Source organism: Rhinopithecus roxellana, chromosome 11 (genome assembly GCF_007565055.1).
Source record: "Rhinopithecus roxellana isolate Shanxi Qingling chromosome 11, ASM756505v1, whole genome shotgun sequence".
Taxonomy (NCBI): domain Eukaryota; kingdom Metazoa; phylum Chordata; class Mammalia; order Primates; family Cercopithecidae; genus Rhinopithecus; species Rhinopithecus roxellana.
Window position 1 is genome coordinate 113,337,463 of NC_044559.1, and position 15,854 is coordinate 113,353,316.

Sequence of the window (15,854 nt, forward strand, 5' to 3'; positions counted from 1 at the left end):
ATTTGCCCTGATGTGGTTATTACACATTGCATGCCTGTATCAAAATATCTCATGTATCCCATAAATATATACACCTACTATGTACCCACAAAAATTAAAAATTTAAAAAACCAAGACAAAAATCCCATCCTAAAGTGAACATGGGACATATGTCACCTATATGTCTACCTGCGATAAACACACTCGACACTCCTTCATAACTATGCGTAACTTTTCCCCAAATCTGCTGAGTGTGTATGAGTCTATTATGTAATACGAACACCATGAGGCATAAAACCCAACCTGCCCTTTCCCTCTTCAAAAAGAGCACCTTCAGTCCACGCTGGAAACTTTGGCTTCTCAGTTTGCAAACTGGTGCTGCCAATACAGCCCTGCTTTCTCCTAGTTAGCCATCTGGTGGCCTTTCGGATGATACTGATGGTGCATCCAGTCATTCTGACAGCCACGCATACCACCTAACCTCAATCAAGTAACTATCAAAGTACTTCTCTGAGGAAGTGAATGGAAAGGTCTTTCAATGTGAGCGCCAATTTTCTTTTCTCTCTGAATGTTTGCGTGTGGAGAAGATGGGGAGCTGTTGATTTCTTGATTTCTCTTATAACTGTAAGATGTATCATTTGTGGAAATCTTTCTGATAAAAAACTAAACGGACTCTGTCATTTATGACCTCTGCTTGCAAAGCTTTCAGACATCACTGTGATGACTAATTTTTGATGGTGTATAATTTTCTGTCAGTGCAGAACCCAGAATAGGCAGGATTCAATCCAGCCTGAAGGTGCGGGAAGAGCTGAGGGTCCACATCCCCTGCCTCGCTCCCTTCTCATGGGATAAATCCCGTGCCTCCTGCAGGGGCTGATGGATGAGCCCCTCCAGTTGGCTGTTGGAAGCCACACCGGAAGAGGGAGAGGAGCAGATGGAAAAGGCTTGGCGGGAGAGCTGTGCCATCTCATCAGTCTCTTTCCAGGGAACACACACCATTCCAGGTAGGCTTCCTGTGGGAGTTTCCCATGGAACGGGACACACATTTCTAAATGAGATGTATCCACGCACTGGCCAATGTCCTCTCTATCACCCACCTGTCTCCTTGGCGAGTTCAAGCACATCAGACACACTGTTGGACCATGTGGGAATCTCATTCCACTACTTCTTCCCACTCCACCTGAAGGACACAATGACAGCCCCGGTGTCTCATATTCATATTTTAATTTTCTGCAACTTGGATAGATAATGACTACGTTTTCCTGCTCTATTGTATAAAGTAGAGGGGTGGAAGGGAAGAGAAAGTGAGAGGGACTGTCCTGCTGTGGCCCTGCCTCCTGCCTGCTGGGAAAGAGAGCGGAAGGTAGGAAGGCAGTGTTCACAATCTGGGAAAAATAGCAAAACAAAGCCAAACACCTTTCCTCGCCTTTCTGCTATTATAGAGATGAGAGGTTCGTTCTCTGAAGAACAGGAAGCAGGGATGAAGTGGACCGGAAGTGCAGGAATTACACAGAATTCTATACCTAGTATGGAGACTGTTCCCTCCAGATCCCTGGATGTGGGAGGACATGTCCCAGGCAGGAAGGGAAGGGTTTTCTCTGGAGAGAATGGAGATCCAGAGAGGAAAGACGTCCAGATACCAAGATACTGATATTCGGGGTTCCCCAGGGAAAGAACCAGCTTGCGACGGGATCACGTCACAGGGACACCCACTGGGGGACCATTCCACCCTGAAATGGAGCATCTGCTTAGTTTCCAAGTGTGAAGCGATAGACCAGGGCCAGCAGACAACTGAGGAAGCCTCGTACAGGAAAGAGAGACCAACACAAATAAATTGGAAAAAAAGAGCTGGAAGGAAACACAGAATAATAATGATAACTAATATTATCAGAGTGATAAGAGAGGATATTATGTTCCTGAAACAATGATAGCATAATATTTTAAAAATCAGATAATATAAAGAAACTCTTAGAAATTAAAACAAACAAACAAAAAACAAAACCATAATGGCAAAGGTGAGAAAGTCCAGAGAAGAGATTAAAGTAAATCCCTACAAAGCCTCCCAGAAAGTAGAAGAAAAAGACAGAGACAGACAGCTGGAGAGACAAGGGATCAGAGCGGGAGGCCATGACGAGCACTTGATAAATAGGAATTCTGGAAAGAGAGGACACAGGCAAGAGGGGAGAAGATATCAAAGAAGCAATCCAAAAAGAACCCCACAACTAAGAAAGAATGCACGTCACATCTCCAGACTAAAGTGCCCGTTGAACACAGAGTACAATGGATTTACAAAGACCCACATCAGGGCACCCATCCTGAAATTTTACATCAAAAGGAGCAAAAAGGAGTTCCCAAAAGATCCCATTGTTGGGGGCCAAAGGGGAATGGATAGGATGGTGGGCTTTTCCAGAGCAATGCCTTTGGTATTCTGAGAGAAAAATTTTTTGGTCTATTTCTGTATCCAGTCAAACTATTCATTAGATATGAAGCTAGAATAAAGACTTTTTCAGATATGCCAGGATCCAAACATTTTACTTCCCATCTGTGCTTTCTCTGGATTGACTGCAGGATGTTCTCCAGTGAAACAATGGTGTAAAACAAAAAATAGGAAGTCTCCGGATCCATGAAACAGAGGACCCAATACACAGCGAGGGAGAAGGAAAGACCCTGATGGGGATGAGACATCCCGGGTTGAGACTCTGCATGAGACCAAGTCCAGGCTGGAGCAGGAGGATAGAGGAGCGTAAGAGAGAGGTCCTGGAAAAACAACAGCAGTAGCAGCTGCCACAGCAACCACAATCAAACCAAAGAGGAACTGAGAACTACCTGATGTAGCTGGAAATTAATATTGGTAGACATCTGGGAATCTGCAGGAACTTTTGGAGAAAAGTGAAGGGTATGTAGAAACTAAACAAGTGAAAGCAAGGCAAGTATTCCCTTTGGGTAAAACAATGGGTTGTCTAAAAAAGGAGCTGCAACCACAGGATACTACTTGGATTAGTCACGATAATATCATGCTGAAGACTCTCGCTTTAAGCCGGAATTGTGCTATCACTATATTGAGAAAATGGAAAAGGAAATAAAATGTGGGTGGTTATAATCTAAATCTACATCCTACTTTTTTAAATTTTTTTTAGACAAAGTCTTGCTTTGTCCACCAGGCTGGAGGGCAGCAGTGTGATCTGGGCTCTTGGATTCACTGCAACCTCCATCTCTGGGGCTCAGATGATCCTCCCACCTCAGCCTCCAGAGAAGCTGGGACTACAGGCATGTGCCACCACACCCGACTAATTTTTGTGTTTTTTGTAGAGATGGAATCTCACTATGTTGCCCAGGCTGGTCTCAAGCTCCTAAGATCAAGTGATCCCCCCACCTCAGCCTCCCAAAGTGCTGGTATTTTACAGGCGTGAGCCACTGTGCCTGGCCATCTTCATCCATCTTAACAGGAATTCAATAAAATGAATCAATCTAGGAATAATACCCTGTGTCAATTATTTACCTATATGGAGGCAAATACTAGAAGAAACAGCTAAAACTGTTGCAAGTGGCAGGAGTTGCAGGGAGGAGGCTGTTTGTCATAACAAGCCTTGTGGAACCATTTGAGTTTTAAATGATGTCATATATTACTTTGATAGAAACCAATATTAATACTTTAAAAAGTGAATGAAATTGGCTGGGCACCATGGCTCACACCTGTAATCCCAGTGCTTAGGGAGGCCGAGGCGGGCGGATCACGAGGTCAGGAGATGGAGACCATCCTGGCTAACACGGTGAAACCCGCGTCTCCACTAAAAATGCAAAAAATTAGCCGGGTGTGGTGGCGGGCATCTGTAGTCCCAGCTACTGGGGAGGCTGAGGCAGGAGAATGGCATGAACCTGGGAGGCGGAGCTTGCAATGAGTTGAGATTGCACCACTGCACTCCAGCCTGGGCGACAGAGTGAGACTGTCTCAAAAAAAAAAAAAAAAAAAAAAAAAGTGAATGAAATTGAACTTTGATAAAGTAAAATAAGCAGCTTATTTTACCTTGACAACTTAGATTTTAATATATGGTAGGAACCATTCCCCAAGAGACAGGGAGGGAGCAGATATTAAACCCACACTGGATAAACCCAGGCGTCTGGGTATCAGCATCGGGATGGGTTATCTGGGTCTAACACCACCCTCTGGGCTCTTCAAGGCCCCCAAAGCACCAGGGGGCCGTGTGGGTGGCACAAAGAGAATCACAGCCAAGAGAAAAAACCTCGGGTCTGAATCCAACGAGCTAATCACATGCCTGGCATGAGACTAAGAACTCTGCATGCTTTATCTCACTGAATCTTCCCAAGAAGGTTGTGGTTAGACCTTATAATCCTTACTCAATTAGAGAGGAAAGGGAAGCTTGGAGACGTTACAGGAGGTGCCCACATTTATTCCTTTTACCAAGGGGCAGGGCTGGGAAAAGATCCCGGGTCTGCCTGACAGCAAAACCTGAACTCTCGATCACTCAGCAGTGCCTATCATGATCTTTACATTGACACAGGTTACACAGGCTATCCAGCCATCCCCCAGTCCTTCGTCTCTGAGTCACTTAGACTCTCTCTCCCTACTTCCTCCTCTGGAAAGCTATTGATTCTTGCTCCATCTCACGCAGAGATGCTGAGGCTCAAATATCATAATATATATAAGAAATTTAAAACTAAAATTTAAATGGCATTTTATACAAATGAAGAGATTATTCTTGATCACGGGAAGGAGACAGGGGCCTTGGGATGCAACTTGGTCTCCTGTATAAATTTGAAAGAAGCTGTCTCTTGGTCATTTGTGGTCATTTATGTGCCCAAGCCCAAGGAAAGATTCTGAGAAGAGAGAGCTGGGTTCTGGGGTGACATTCAGCATGTGGGCTGATGCTGTCGGGACCTTGATCCTAAATGTGGCTGGCTGCAAAGGTGTCGTCACCTCCACTCAGGGCACCTGTAGTATTCAGTTCTGAAATGTATTCTTTTTAATTTTCCCTGAATCGCAAAGTCCTAGGCGTACATGATGTTCAGAAGCCTTCAGTGCCAGCTCAGCATTTGGGACGAGATAGTACTGAACAACTCCTCTCCCTTTCCCCAAGCATCTGCCCAAGTAGGCTTTGGGTCAATTAATTTTTTTTTTTTTTTTTTTGACGGAGTCTCGCTCTGTCACCCAGGCTGGAGTGCAACGGCGCAATCTCGGCTTACTGCAACCTCAGCCTCCCGGGTTCGCTCAAGCAATTCTCCTGACTGAGCCTCCTGAGTTAGCTGGGATTACAGGCGCCTGCCACCACACCTGGCTAATTTTTGTACTTTTAGTAGAGATGGCGTTTCACCATGTTGTTCAGGCTGGTCTCGAACTCCTGACCTCGTGATGCGCCCGCCTCGGCCTCCCAAAGTGCTGGGATTACAGGCGTGGGCCCGGGACAATTTTTTACTTGCCCTGCTCGAGAGTGATTTCGTGGGTTCAGCCTTGCCATTCATTTACTTCCCTGCCCAAGGCTGCCACCTGGTGGAAACCGTTCACCTTTTGTTTCTGAACTTGGTTTCAAAGCGCTTTCACATTCATTTTTTAAAAAAAACCAAATACTCTTACAACCTGTATGTAAGGTTAGTATTATTTCCACTTTATAATGAGAAAATGGGGTCTTAGAAGAAAGAATTTGAAGGTACCTGGAACTGCATTTGGTATCTTTTCCCTCCATTCGGCAAAACCCCAAAATGCTGTCCTCTTGAGTGTGCTGGGTTTGAGCCCAGTTTAAGTCCTGGCTCAGCAACCGTCCCAAAACGAGGTCTTTTCACAGAACTGAATTTGATCATTACCAGGCCCTCTGTTATTCTGAACATTTGTACTTGGTGGAACTATTCTGTGCAGTGAATGTGTTGAGGTACTTCCAGAGGGAAAGCGATGGCTGATACCATTCCAACTCGTGTGTGTGTGTGTGTGTGTGTGTGTGTGTGTGTGTGTATGTCTTAAGGTTTAATGGGCTTTTGCAATCCCCAAGGCCTGAGCTTAATTAAATTTTAAAATCCAGGCAGCAGTATCTCCCTAGACTCCTTTGAATCTATCCATCGAACAGCTCACAGAGAAGTATACGAGGAGAGCCTCCCTCCAGGGTGCACCATAGCCTGGCCATTCATTAGGTATGTGATCTCATCTTCATCACTGGGTAAACAGGGATAAAAAGCAACATCTATCTCTCGGGTTGATGGGTGCAGCAAACCATCATGGCACTTGTATACCTATGTAACAAACCTGCACGTTCTGCACATGTATCCCAGAACTTAAAGTATAATAATAATAATAAAACTTTTAGAAAATTCAGGACACTCTGGGCTTTACATTTATTTATTTATTTGTTTATTTATTTATTTATTCATTTATTTTTAAAAAGAATTGGCTGGGTGCGGTGGCTCATGTCTGTAGTCTCAGCACTTTGGGAGGCCGAGGTGGGCAGATCACGAGGTCAGGAGATTGAGACCAGCCTGACCAACATGGTCAAACCCTGTCTCTACTAAAAACACAAAAATTAGCCAGGCATGGTGGCTGGTGCCTGTAGTCCCACCTACTCAGGAGGCTGAGGCAGGAGAATCGCTTGAACCCAGGAGGCAGAGGTTGCAGTGAGCTGAGATTACGCTATTACACTCTAGCCTGGGTGACAGAGTGAGACTCCATCTCAAGGGGAAAAAAAAAAAAAAACTTATTTAATTTTCCATCAACATCCTGATAACCTAGAGAAAATTCCTTACTGAGATCACAGGAATGGCTGAACCCATCAAATCTTCATTGGAAAGTTCTCTGGTTTGTCCATCTGGAATTTGCCCTGACTGAATGCACTACCTTTAAATTCCTTAGTAAACCTTTTATTCTAACTAATCCTCACACTTCAGGACTTCAGATGAGTCCCTGACATTTTACCCAGGTAAGAGGTAGAACTTAAGCTGTGAATTCAGAAAAACATCTGTTAATTTGCTTTCTGTGGCCCTACATTAGTCAGTTGGTGTATACCTCAAACTCTTCTGCATCTTGTTAATTAAATTTTTAGAGTAAGGGGAAATCCTAGGTTTAGAACTATTTGATTTATTTCAAGGTAGAATGCATTTTGGACTCCAAGTTAATTACCATCAATAAACTTATGCAAAATTCACTCTCAAAGCGGTGTCTATCTCAAAAGGTGTTGAGAAGACTCAGACAATTCACATAAAGCACTCAGCAACAAGCCCCTACATCATGTGAACTTTGTAGGAATGAACATTCTTGTCTATCACTGTTAAAGAGCAGCCGTAAGGGGGTGTGATGGAGGTTGCATTCATGAGACATTCACTGCATTCATTATGTGCATGCGGGGGGTAGCCAGTGGAGTGGGTGTTTCTTTTTAAAAATGTTCTTTTAGGGCCAGGTGCAGTGGCTCACACCTGTAATCCCAGCACTTTGGGAGGCCAAAGTGACTGGATCACTTGAGGTGAGGAGTTCAAGACCAGCCTGGGCAACATGGCAAAACTCATCTCTACTAAAAATACAAAAACTAGCCGGGCGTGGTGGTGCACACCTGCAACCCCAGTTACTCGGGAGGCTGAGGAGGGAAAATCACTTGAACCTGGGAGGCGGAGGCTGCAGTGAGCCGAGATCGTGCCGTTGCACTCCAGCCTGGGTGACAGAGTGATACTGTGTCTCAAAAACAAAAACAAAACAACAAAAAAAGTTCTTTTAGTTGCAGTTCCTAACCTCAGTGATATTCTGCAAGTCCGTCTTCCCAGGCAAGAGGTATGTGCTGGAAAGGGGTGTAGGCATTTTGGGTTATCCCACAAAAGGAGACACTACAAGCTTATGGAGCAATTGGATACATGACAAGGGGCTGTCGCTCTCAACTAGGAATCATCTCTTGAACAGACGTTTTTTCTAAAGAAGATACACAAATGACCAATAGCACATGGAAATATGCTGAACATCACTAGTCATCAGGGAAATGCAAATCAAAACCACAATGAGATACATCCCACACCCACTGGGATGGTTATTAATAAAACAAATTAGAAAATAACAAACGTTGGAGAGGATGTGGAGAAAACCCTTGGACACTGTTGGTAGAAATGTAAAATGGTGCAGCTGCTATGGAAAACAGTAGGGATGGCTCCTAAAAAATTAAAAATAGAAGTACCCTATGATCTGGTAATACCACTTATAGGCATATACCCTGAACAACTGGGAATCAGGTCTCGAGGAGATATTTAGACATCCATGTTCATAACAGCATTATTCATGATAGGCAAAAGGTGGAAATAACCCGTGTCTTTTGATGGATGAATGGATCAACAAAAGGTGATCTTCACATACAATAAAATGTTACTTAGCCTTAAAAAGGAGGGCAGCCAAGCATCGTTGCCCACACCTGTAATCCCACCATTTTGGAAGGCCAAGGCAGGCAGATCACCCGAGCCTACAAGTTCAAGACCAGCCTGGGCAACATGGCTACAAAAAAATACAAAAATTAGCTGGGTGTGGTGGCACACAGCTGTAGTTCCAGCTACTTAGGAGGCTGAGGTGGGAGGATTGCCTGAGTCTAGGAGTTGGAGGTTGCAGTGAGCCAAGATTGCACCACTGAACTCCAGCCTGGGTGAGAGAGGGACCCTGTCTTAAAAATTAAAAAAAAAAAAAAAAAAAAAAAAAAAAAAAGGAAGGAAATTCTGACATATGTTACAACAGGGGTGAACTTTTTTTTTTTTTTTTTTTTAGACGGAGTCTCACTCTGTCATGCAGGCTGGAGTACAATGGCGCCATCTCAGCTCACTGCAACCTCCACCTCCCGGGTTCAAGCAATTCTTCTGTCTCAGCCTCTTGAGTAGCTGGGATTACAGGTGCACACCACCACACCCGGCTAATTTTTGTATTTTTTTTTTTTTTTTTTTGAGGCGGTGTCTCGCTCTGTCGCCGGGACTGGAGTGCAGTGGCCGGATCTCAGCTCACTGCAAGCTCCGCCTCCCGGGTTTGCGCCATTCTCCCGCCTCAGCCTCCCGAGTAGCTGGGACTACAGGCACCCGCCACCTCGCCCGGCTAGTTTTTGTATTTTTAGTAGAGACGGAGTTTCATTGTGTTAGCCAGGATGGTCTTGATCTCCTGACCTCGTGATCCGCCCGTCTCGGCCTCCCAAAGTGCTGGGATTACAGGCTTGAGCCACCGCGCCCGGCCTAATTTTTGTATTTTTAATAGAGACGCGGTTTCACCACATTGGCCAGGCTGGTCTTGAACTCCTGATCTCAGGTGATCCGCCTGCCTCGGCCTCCCAAAGTGCTGGGATTACAGGCATGAGCCACCACGCCTGGCCAACATGGATGAACCTTGAGGCCATTATGTTAAGTAAAGTAAGCCAGACACAAAAGGACAAATACGATATGATTCCATTTATGTGAAGTACCAGAGTGGTTAAACTCATAGAGACAAAAAGTAGTGGTTGCCAGTGGCTGAGGAAAGCGGGGAAGGGGAGTTGTTTAATGAGTATAAGGTTTCGGTTCGGTAGATGAAAAGGATTCTTGGGTAAACGATGGTGGTGATGGTTGTACAACATTGTGAATGTACTTAATGCCACTGAACTGCACACTTAAAAATGGCTGAGACTACAAACTGAGTTTAGTGTGTGCTGCTCGAGTGATGGGTGCACCAAATTCTCACAAATCACCACTAAAGAACTTACTCATGTAACTAAATACCATCTGTTCCCCAAAAACCTATGGAAATATAAAAAAATTTTCAAAAATGGTTGAGATAATAAATTTATGTGTATTTTACTACAATGCTTTAAAAAAGAAACTGTCTCACTTAAAGTGATAATAGCATCCCTTTGAAAGATGCTGCTAGACCATCTAAAAATGGTCAAATATACACATATTTGGTTATAAGAAGCTCATGTGTATCTGCAAGACCTGTCTAAGTTGACTAGTGTGTTTGTCATACTTGTCTAGCTTTTTCCCTTGTCTAAGTTGACAAAGAAACCTTTAAAATCAGGAAACCTTTAAAATAAGGTTAGGAAACATGTCCACAGAGCAGCCATGGATCAAAGGAATCACATCATCATTATTATTATTCCTTTCTTTTTTTGTTTTTGAGATGGAGTCACTAGGCCAGAGTGCAGTGGTGTAATCTTGGCTCACTGCAACCTCCACCTCCCAGGTTCAAGTGATTCACCTGCCTCACCCTCTCAAGTAGCTGGGACTACAGGCATGCGCCACCACGCCCAGCTAATTTTTATATTTTTAGTAGAGACAGGGTTTCACCATGTTGACCAGGATAGTCTTGATCTCTTGACCTCGTGATCCACCCGCCTTGGCCTCCCAAAGTGTTGGGATTCCAGGCGTGAGCCACCGCGCCTGGTCAGGAATAACATTATTAAATAGTGCCATTAGCTTCATAACATTCCATTCATTTATAGTAATTAACTTATAAATGACTTCTCTTCATCAATAAAGTGGCCTAAGGGACAACACTTTGGAATTTCCGGCTTCAAATGATACTTTCAAGTTTCAGAGGGAAACTGGGGAGAAGGAGTTCCTACCTTGTAGATGCAGGACTTTGCGTTCAGAAAGAAAAGCTCAATGGTAGCATTATCCTTCAGGTATGAAATGCTTTCAATATAGAACCTGAAAGAGAAAAACGGTGCATGAACCACAGAAACAGCAGGCGCAGAAAATAAAGTGCTCGCTTGAGCTACATGATTTGAGACAAAAGCTGGCACTCCCCATCCTAAATAAACAAAGGAGAAAGGCACCATCCATGGTTTTTCTATGATTCCCTATGGAGGACAAACAGTGTTTCAGCAGTTTGGATAGTGGGTTAGGACTGTCACGCCTAGAGGGCCTCACCATAGCCAAAGAACTGGGTCTGCCACCAACTTGTAAGAACGAATTCTCAAACTGGCCCTCTGCTTTCTTTGTCCTATCTGCTTTCTAATTTTACATAATGTTATTTGTTTTCAACACATTGCTTGTTTGTCCTAAACTGTCATTGAGTTGGATTTTCTTCCTATTTTTTTTTTTTAGAGAGACAGGGTCTCGCTCTGTTGTCCAGGCTGGAGTGCAGTGGTGTGATCATGGTGGTTCACTGCAGCCTTGACCTACCAGGCTCAAGCAATCTTCCCGCCTCAGCTTCCTGAGTAGCTGAGACTACACCTGCATACCACCACACTTGACTGATTTTTTTTTTTTTTTTCCGGTAGATGTGCAGTCTTGCTTTGTTGCTCAGGCTGGGCTCAAATTATCTGCCCACCTCAGCCTCCCGAAATGCTGGGGTTATAGATGTGGGCCACCGTGCCCAGCCAAGTTGGATTTTTGAAAGATAATTTCTTCTTCTTAATCATAGCTTTCTTTGAAATGGTTATTACTACTCTCGAAGTTGGTAAAGTGTGATTTGATTTCTGCACATTCGGAGAGCTAAGCTAAGGGTTCTTAACACTGCGATATTAATGCATATTAAGCCAAATGAGAATCGGATTTCATCTAGATGGAGCTTATAGATATTTTCAAGATGAAACATGCTGATACTATTTAAGTTTACACTAAATGTGCCTTTATAATATTGACTTTGGAGTTTATTAAATTCTTTAATGAGATAATGTGCTTGTACTGTCTAATGACCAGCTGCACTGAAGGACTAGGAGTTGAAAGGAAGAGGAGAGAAAGGTTGAAATGCAGCATCTTGGAGGGAAGAAGGTTCTGAGCAGGTGTGGCAACCCTTACGGTGGACTAGGAGAGTGCTGGGTACCTAGGGCTCTTGGAAACTGGGTTCACCAAGAAGAGGCAGAAGATGAGGAAGGTGAAATGAGAAGAAACAAGTACTACAGTTTTCTAGAACAGTGTCATAATCTGATGGCCAGAATCCTCTGGAGGGAGTCAGAGAGCAGTGATGGAATTCCCAGCTCTGTGTGACTCAGGGCAGTCACATCATCCTGCCAGGCTTGTTATTCAGACTGTAAAAGAAGAGGTGGTTCTCTACCTAAGAAGCCCACTGGTTTTAAATATTGGAAACTACCTCCCATTTAAACGACAACAACAGCAGCAAAAACGAGAAACCAACATCGTATAAAGCAAACAAAATGATGTCCTTACCTTCAAGAAGTTCTATTTATTTATAGTAATTCATTTAAAAATGACTTCTAATCAATAAAATCACCTGAAGGGCAACAACTTGGAATTTTCAGCTTCAAATGATACTTTTAGATTCCAGTGGGAAACGGAAGAGGAAGAGAGTTCCTACATTGTAGATACAGGACTTCATGTGTCTTTTCAGAAAGGAAAGCTCAATGGTAGCATTACCCTTCAGGTATGGTAAAACATAAAAGGATTTATCCATAATTGGTCAGGCGTGGTGGCTCACACCTGTAATCCCAGCACTTTGGGAGGCCGAGGTCGGGGGAATCACCTGAGGTCAGGAGTTCAAAACCAGCCTGGCCAACATGGTGAAACCCCCGTCTCTATTAAAAATACAAAAATTAGCTAGGAGTGGTGGTGGGTGCCTGCAATCCTAGCTACTCAGGAGGCTGAAGCAGGAGAATTGCTTGAATCTGGGAGGGGGAGTTTGCAGTGAGCTGAGATGGTGCCACTGAGATGGTGCCTAGACAACAGAGTGAGACTCTATCTCAAAAAAAAAAAAAAAAAAAAAAAAAACATATATATATATCCTTTACCATACCTGAAGGATAATGCTACTGTTGGAGAAACACGAAGATAAAAACCCACGTCTATAGGCTACATCAAGCCCATGGCCCACCAGCTTGCAACCTTTTGTCTATACACTAAATAAATAAATAATACTTTCTATCATTTTTCAAATGTGTGCAGAGGCTGCTGTGATTAATACAATTCAAGTTTTTTTAAACTGGTGAGTGAATTCGGAGTAACTTCAGACATTAGATTTTCTCAATCCACAGACATCATTAGTACAAATATCATCATCTCAGGTTCTATAAAACTTGGAGGAATTACACAGTGGTCCTCATACTTGTAAAGCCTGAAAATTAATGGACTGGCTGGTCTCTGCCCATAACCCCTGCCCCTGCCAAGCACCTGCCCCCTGCTTCCGGAGCAGGTGTCTTAGATCACAGAGGTCTCCATATAGGGCCCACCACGGTCTCAGAGGCACAGTAAAGTTAAACAACTTTTATTCTTTAAGAATGGGGAGCAGAATGGCAATAGCAAATTTTACATCTCAAAGCAAAATAAATTTGATTTGATTTGCTTTTCAAAAAATAAATCTATACAGTAGCTGATGCCTGTAATCCCAGCACTTTGGGAGGCGGAAGCACATGGATCAACTGAGGTTAGGAGTTCGAGACCAGCCTGGCCAACGTGGTGAAACCCCGTCTCTACTAAAAATACAAAAATTAGCTGGGCGTGGTGGCAGACACTTGTAATCCCAGCTACTCGGGAGGCTGAGGCAGGAGAATTGCTTGAACCCGGGAGGTGGAGGTTGCAGTGAGCTAAGATCGCACCACTGCACTCCAGCCTGGGCAACAAGAGCGAAACTCCGTCTCAAAAATAAATCAATCAATCCATGTCCTTTGCAAAGAGCCTTTGGCAAAGGGTAGTCAGATTAACAAAAGAAACTAAAGGAAGGAAAATAAGGAAAAGGGAGGAAAGGGAGAGAAAGGGGAGGGAAGGAAGAGAGAAAGAAATCCTAATACCGGAATATTAGCAGAGGCCTCCTGAAGTTGACAGTGGCCTTCGTGCTCTAATAACGATTTTGAGTCTAAATTCGTATACGGTCTGAAATAACTTAATTTTCAAAGTAATGCCATATGTTTCTTAAAAGAATCTCATTTGCTTTAGTTCTTAAAAATTAAAGAGTAAAGACATCCTGGCCGGGCGCGGTGGCTCAAGCCTGTAATCCCAGCACTTTGGGAGGCCGAGACGGGCAGATCACGAGGTCAGGAGATCGAGACCATCCTGGCTAACACGGTGAAACCCCATCTCTACTAAAAATACAAAAAAACTAGCCGGGCGAGGTGGCGGGCGCCTGTAGTCCCAGCTACTTGGGAGGCTGAGGCAGGAGAATGGCATAAACCCGGGTGGCAGAGCTTGCAGTGAGCTGAGATCCGGCCACTGCACTCCAGTCCGGGCGACAGAGCGAGACTCCGCCTCAAAAAAAAAAAAAAAAAAAAAAAAAAAGACATCCCGCCTCCTCCACCCCAGTCTTCTCCTGGATAGTATCTTAAGAAAATACAACGCTTTCCTTTTTGTTTCCACTCTCAAATGATGGAAAACTGAATTCAGGTGGCAAATTCTCCATCTCCGCGACCGCCTTCATTTCCACCGAGCTCTATGTTGTCTGGCCATAAAATGGGGCAGAGAAGGTACAGGAAGTAACACGCACATTCCGAGATGAAGAAAAAAATCACCTCCTCTCGACAGAAGTGGAAAGCAGTTTCCTGTTAACTTTTATCACCAAGACGACAGCCTGGAAAACCCTGTGAGTTCCGGGCCTGTCATATCATTGTTCTGTTAGGGGAGGGTATGGAGCTCATCCCAAACTTTCCCTCCATGCCAGTAAACTGCTGAGTCAAAAATGCCTGCAGAGAAAAAGAGCTCAGACCTCTCCACCTACATGCCCAGAGAGGCACGGTGCACACCGGGGGCACCAGGGACAAGAGCCTTTTGGGAAGATGGGGAGGGCTGATGGCTTGGATTCAAAGTCAAAATTTTCTTCTTCTTCTTCCTTCTTCTCTCTTCTTCATCTTTCTTCTTTCTTCTTTCTCCTCCTCCTCCTCCTCCTCCTCCTCCTCTCTTCCTTCTTCCTTCTTCTTTCTTCTTCTTCTTCTCCTTCTCCTTCTCCTTCTTTTGAGATGGGGTCTTGCTCTGTCACTCAGGCTGGAGTGCAGTGTGCAACCACAGTTAACTGCAGCCTCGACCTCCTGAGCTCAAGTGACCGTTCCGCCTAAGCCTCCCAAATAGCTGGGACTACAGATATAAGCCACTATGCTGACTAATTTTTTATTTTCTGTCTAGATGGGGTCTCGCTATGTTGCCCAGGCTACTGTTGAACTCCTAAGCTCAAGTAATCATCCCACCTTAACCTCCCAAAGTACTGGGATTACAGGCCAGCCTCTTCGTTTCTTTCTTTTTTTTTTTTTAAATCCAGTGTTTGGCCGGGCATAGTTTTTGGCTGGGCACGCCTGTCATCCCAGCACTTTGGGAGGCTGAGGCAGGCAGATCTGTCTCAAAAAAAAAAAAAAAAAAAAAAAAAAAAAAAAAAAAAAAAGGTAGGTTCTTTTCCTGATTTTCAGGAGAGCCTCAGCAGTAGGTGGCGATGTTGCATTTCCTTAACTACAGGCGTGGAGCAGGGACTGCTTCCAAGGTTCACAAAGAACATTCCAGGTCTCCGGGTAACCAGGGAAATGAAGGCTGTGTCTCAGATTCAGAGGGTCTGCATGGACAGTTCCGAGTTTGGCTGTGTATTGACCATGGCTTTATGATGCTTGGATGTCTGTGGCTTTGCTGGGCCTGGAGGGACTGCCGGTGCCAGGGTTAGCCAATTTCCAGACCCCAAGACTTCCACATGTCACCATGGATCCAGGGTCCACCCCTCCCGCCACCTCTCGGCTCTCACACCCAGGGCCACTATTCCTCCACCCTCACCACCCCAGGGACATGCACCAGACAACCAGGGGCAGCTCCCATGCCACAGAGCCCACTGAAATTATTTAAACTAGCCAATCCCAAGCCTGCTTTCCCAGCCTTACTTGTTCCTCCCCACAGAAACCACAAAAAATGCTCTTGCCAATTGTTCCCCGGCTCCCCTGCCTCCTGACTAACCCCAGTGCCTCCCACGTGGCCCTGCGTGGCATGGTGTGGGCCCTCCTCCTGGGAACTGAGTGACGATCTTTTCAATGTCTGTC

At 44.6% G+C, this 15,854-nt stretch overlaps 1 protein-coding gene across 6 annotated transcripts in view; it reads right to left on the minus strand.

Annotated features, from left to right (window-relative positions):
- FRMD4A (FERM domain containing 4A) overlaps positions 1-15,854 on the minus strand; it is a 365,202-nt gene that overhangs the window by 130,451 nt on the left and 218,897 nt on the right. For all 6 annotated transcript variants that reach the window (XM_030940428.1, XM_030940429.1, XM_030940427.1 and 3 more), the window contains exon 5: positions 10,521-10,605. In XM_030940428.1, coding sequence (XP_030796288.1) covers positions 10,521-10,605 — 85 coding nt within the window. The remainder of the gene's footprint in view (positions 1-10,520; positions 10,606-15,854) is intronic.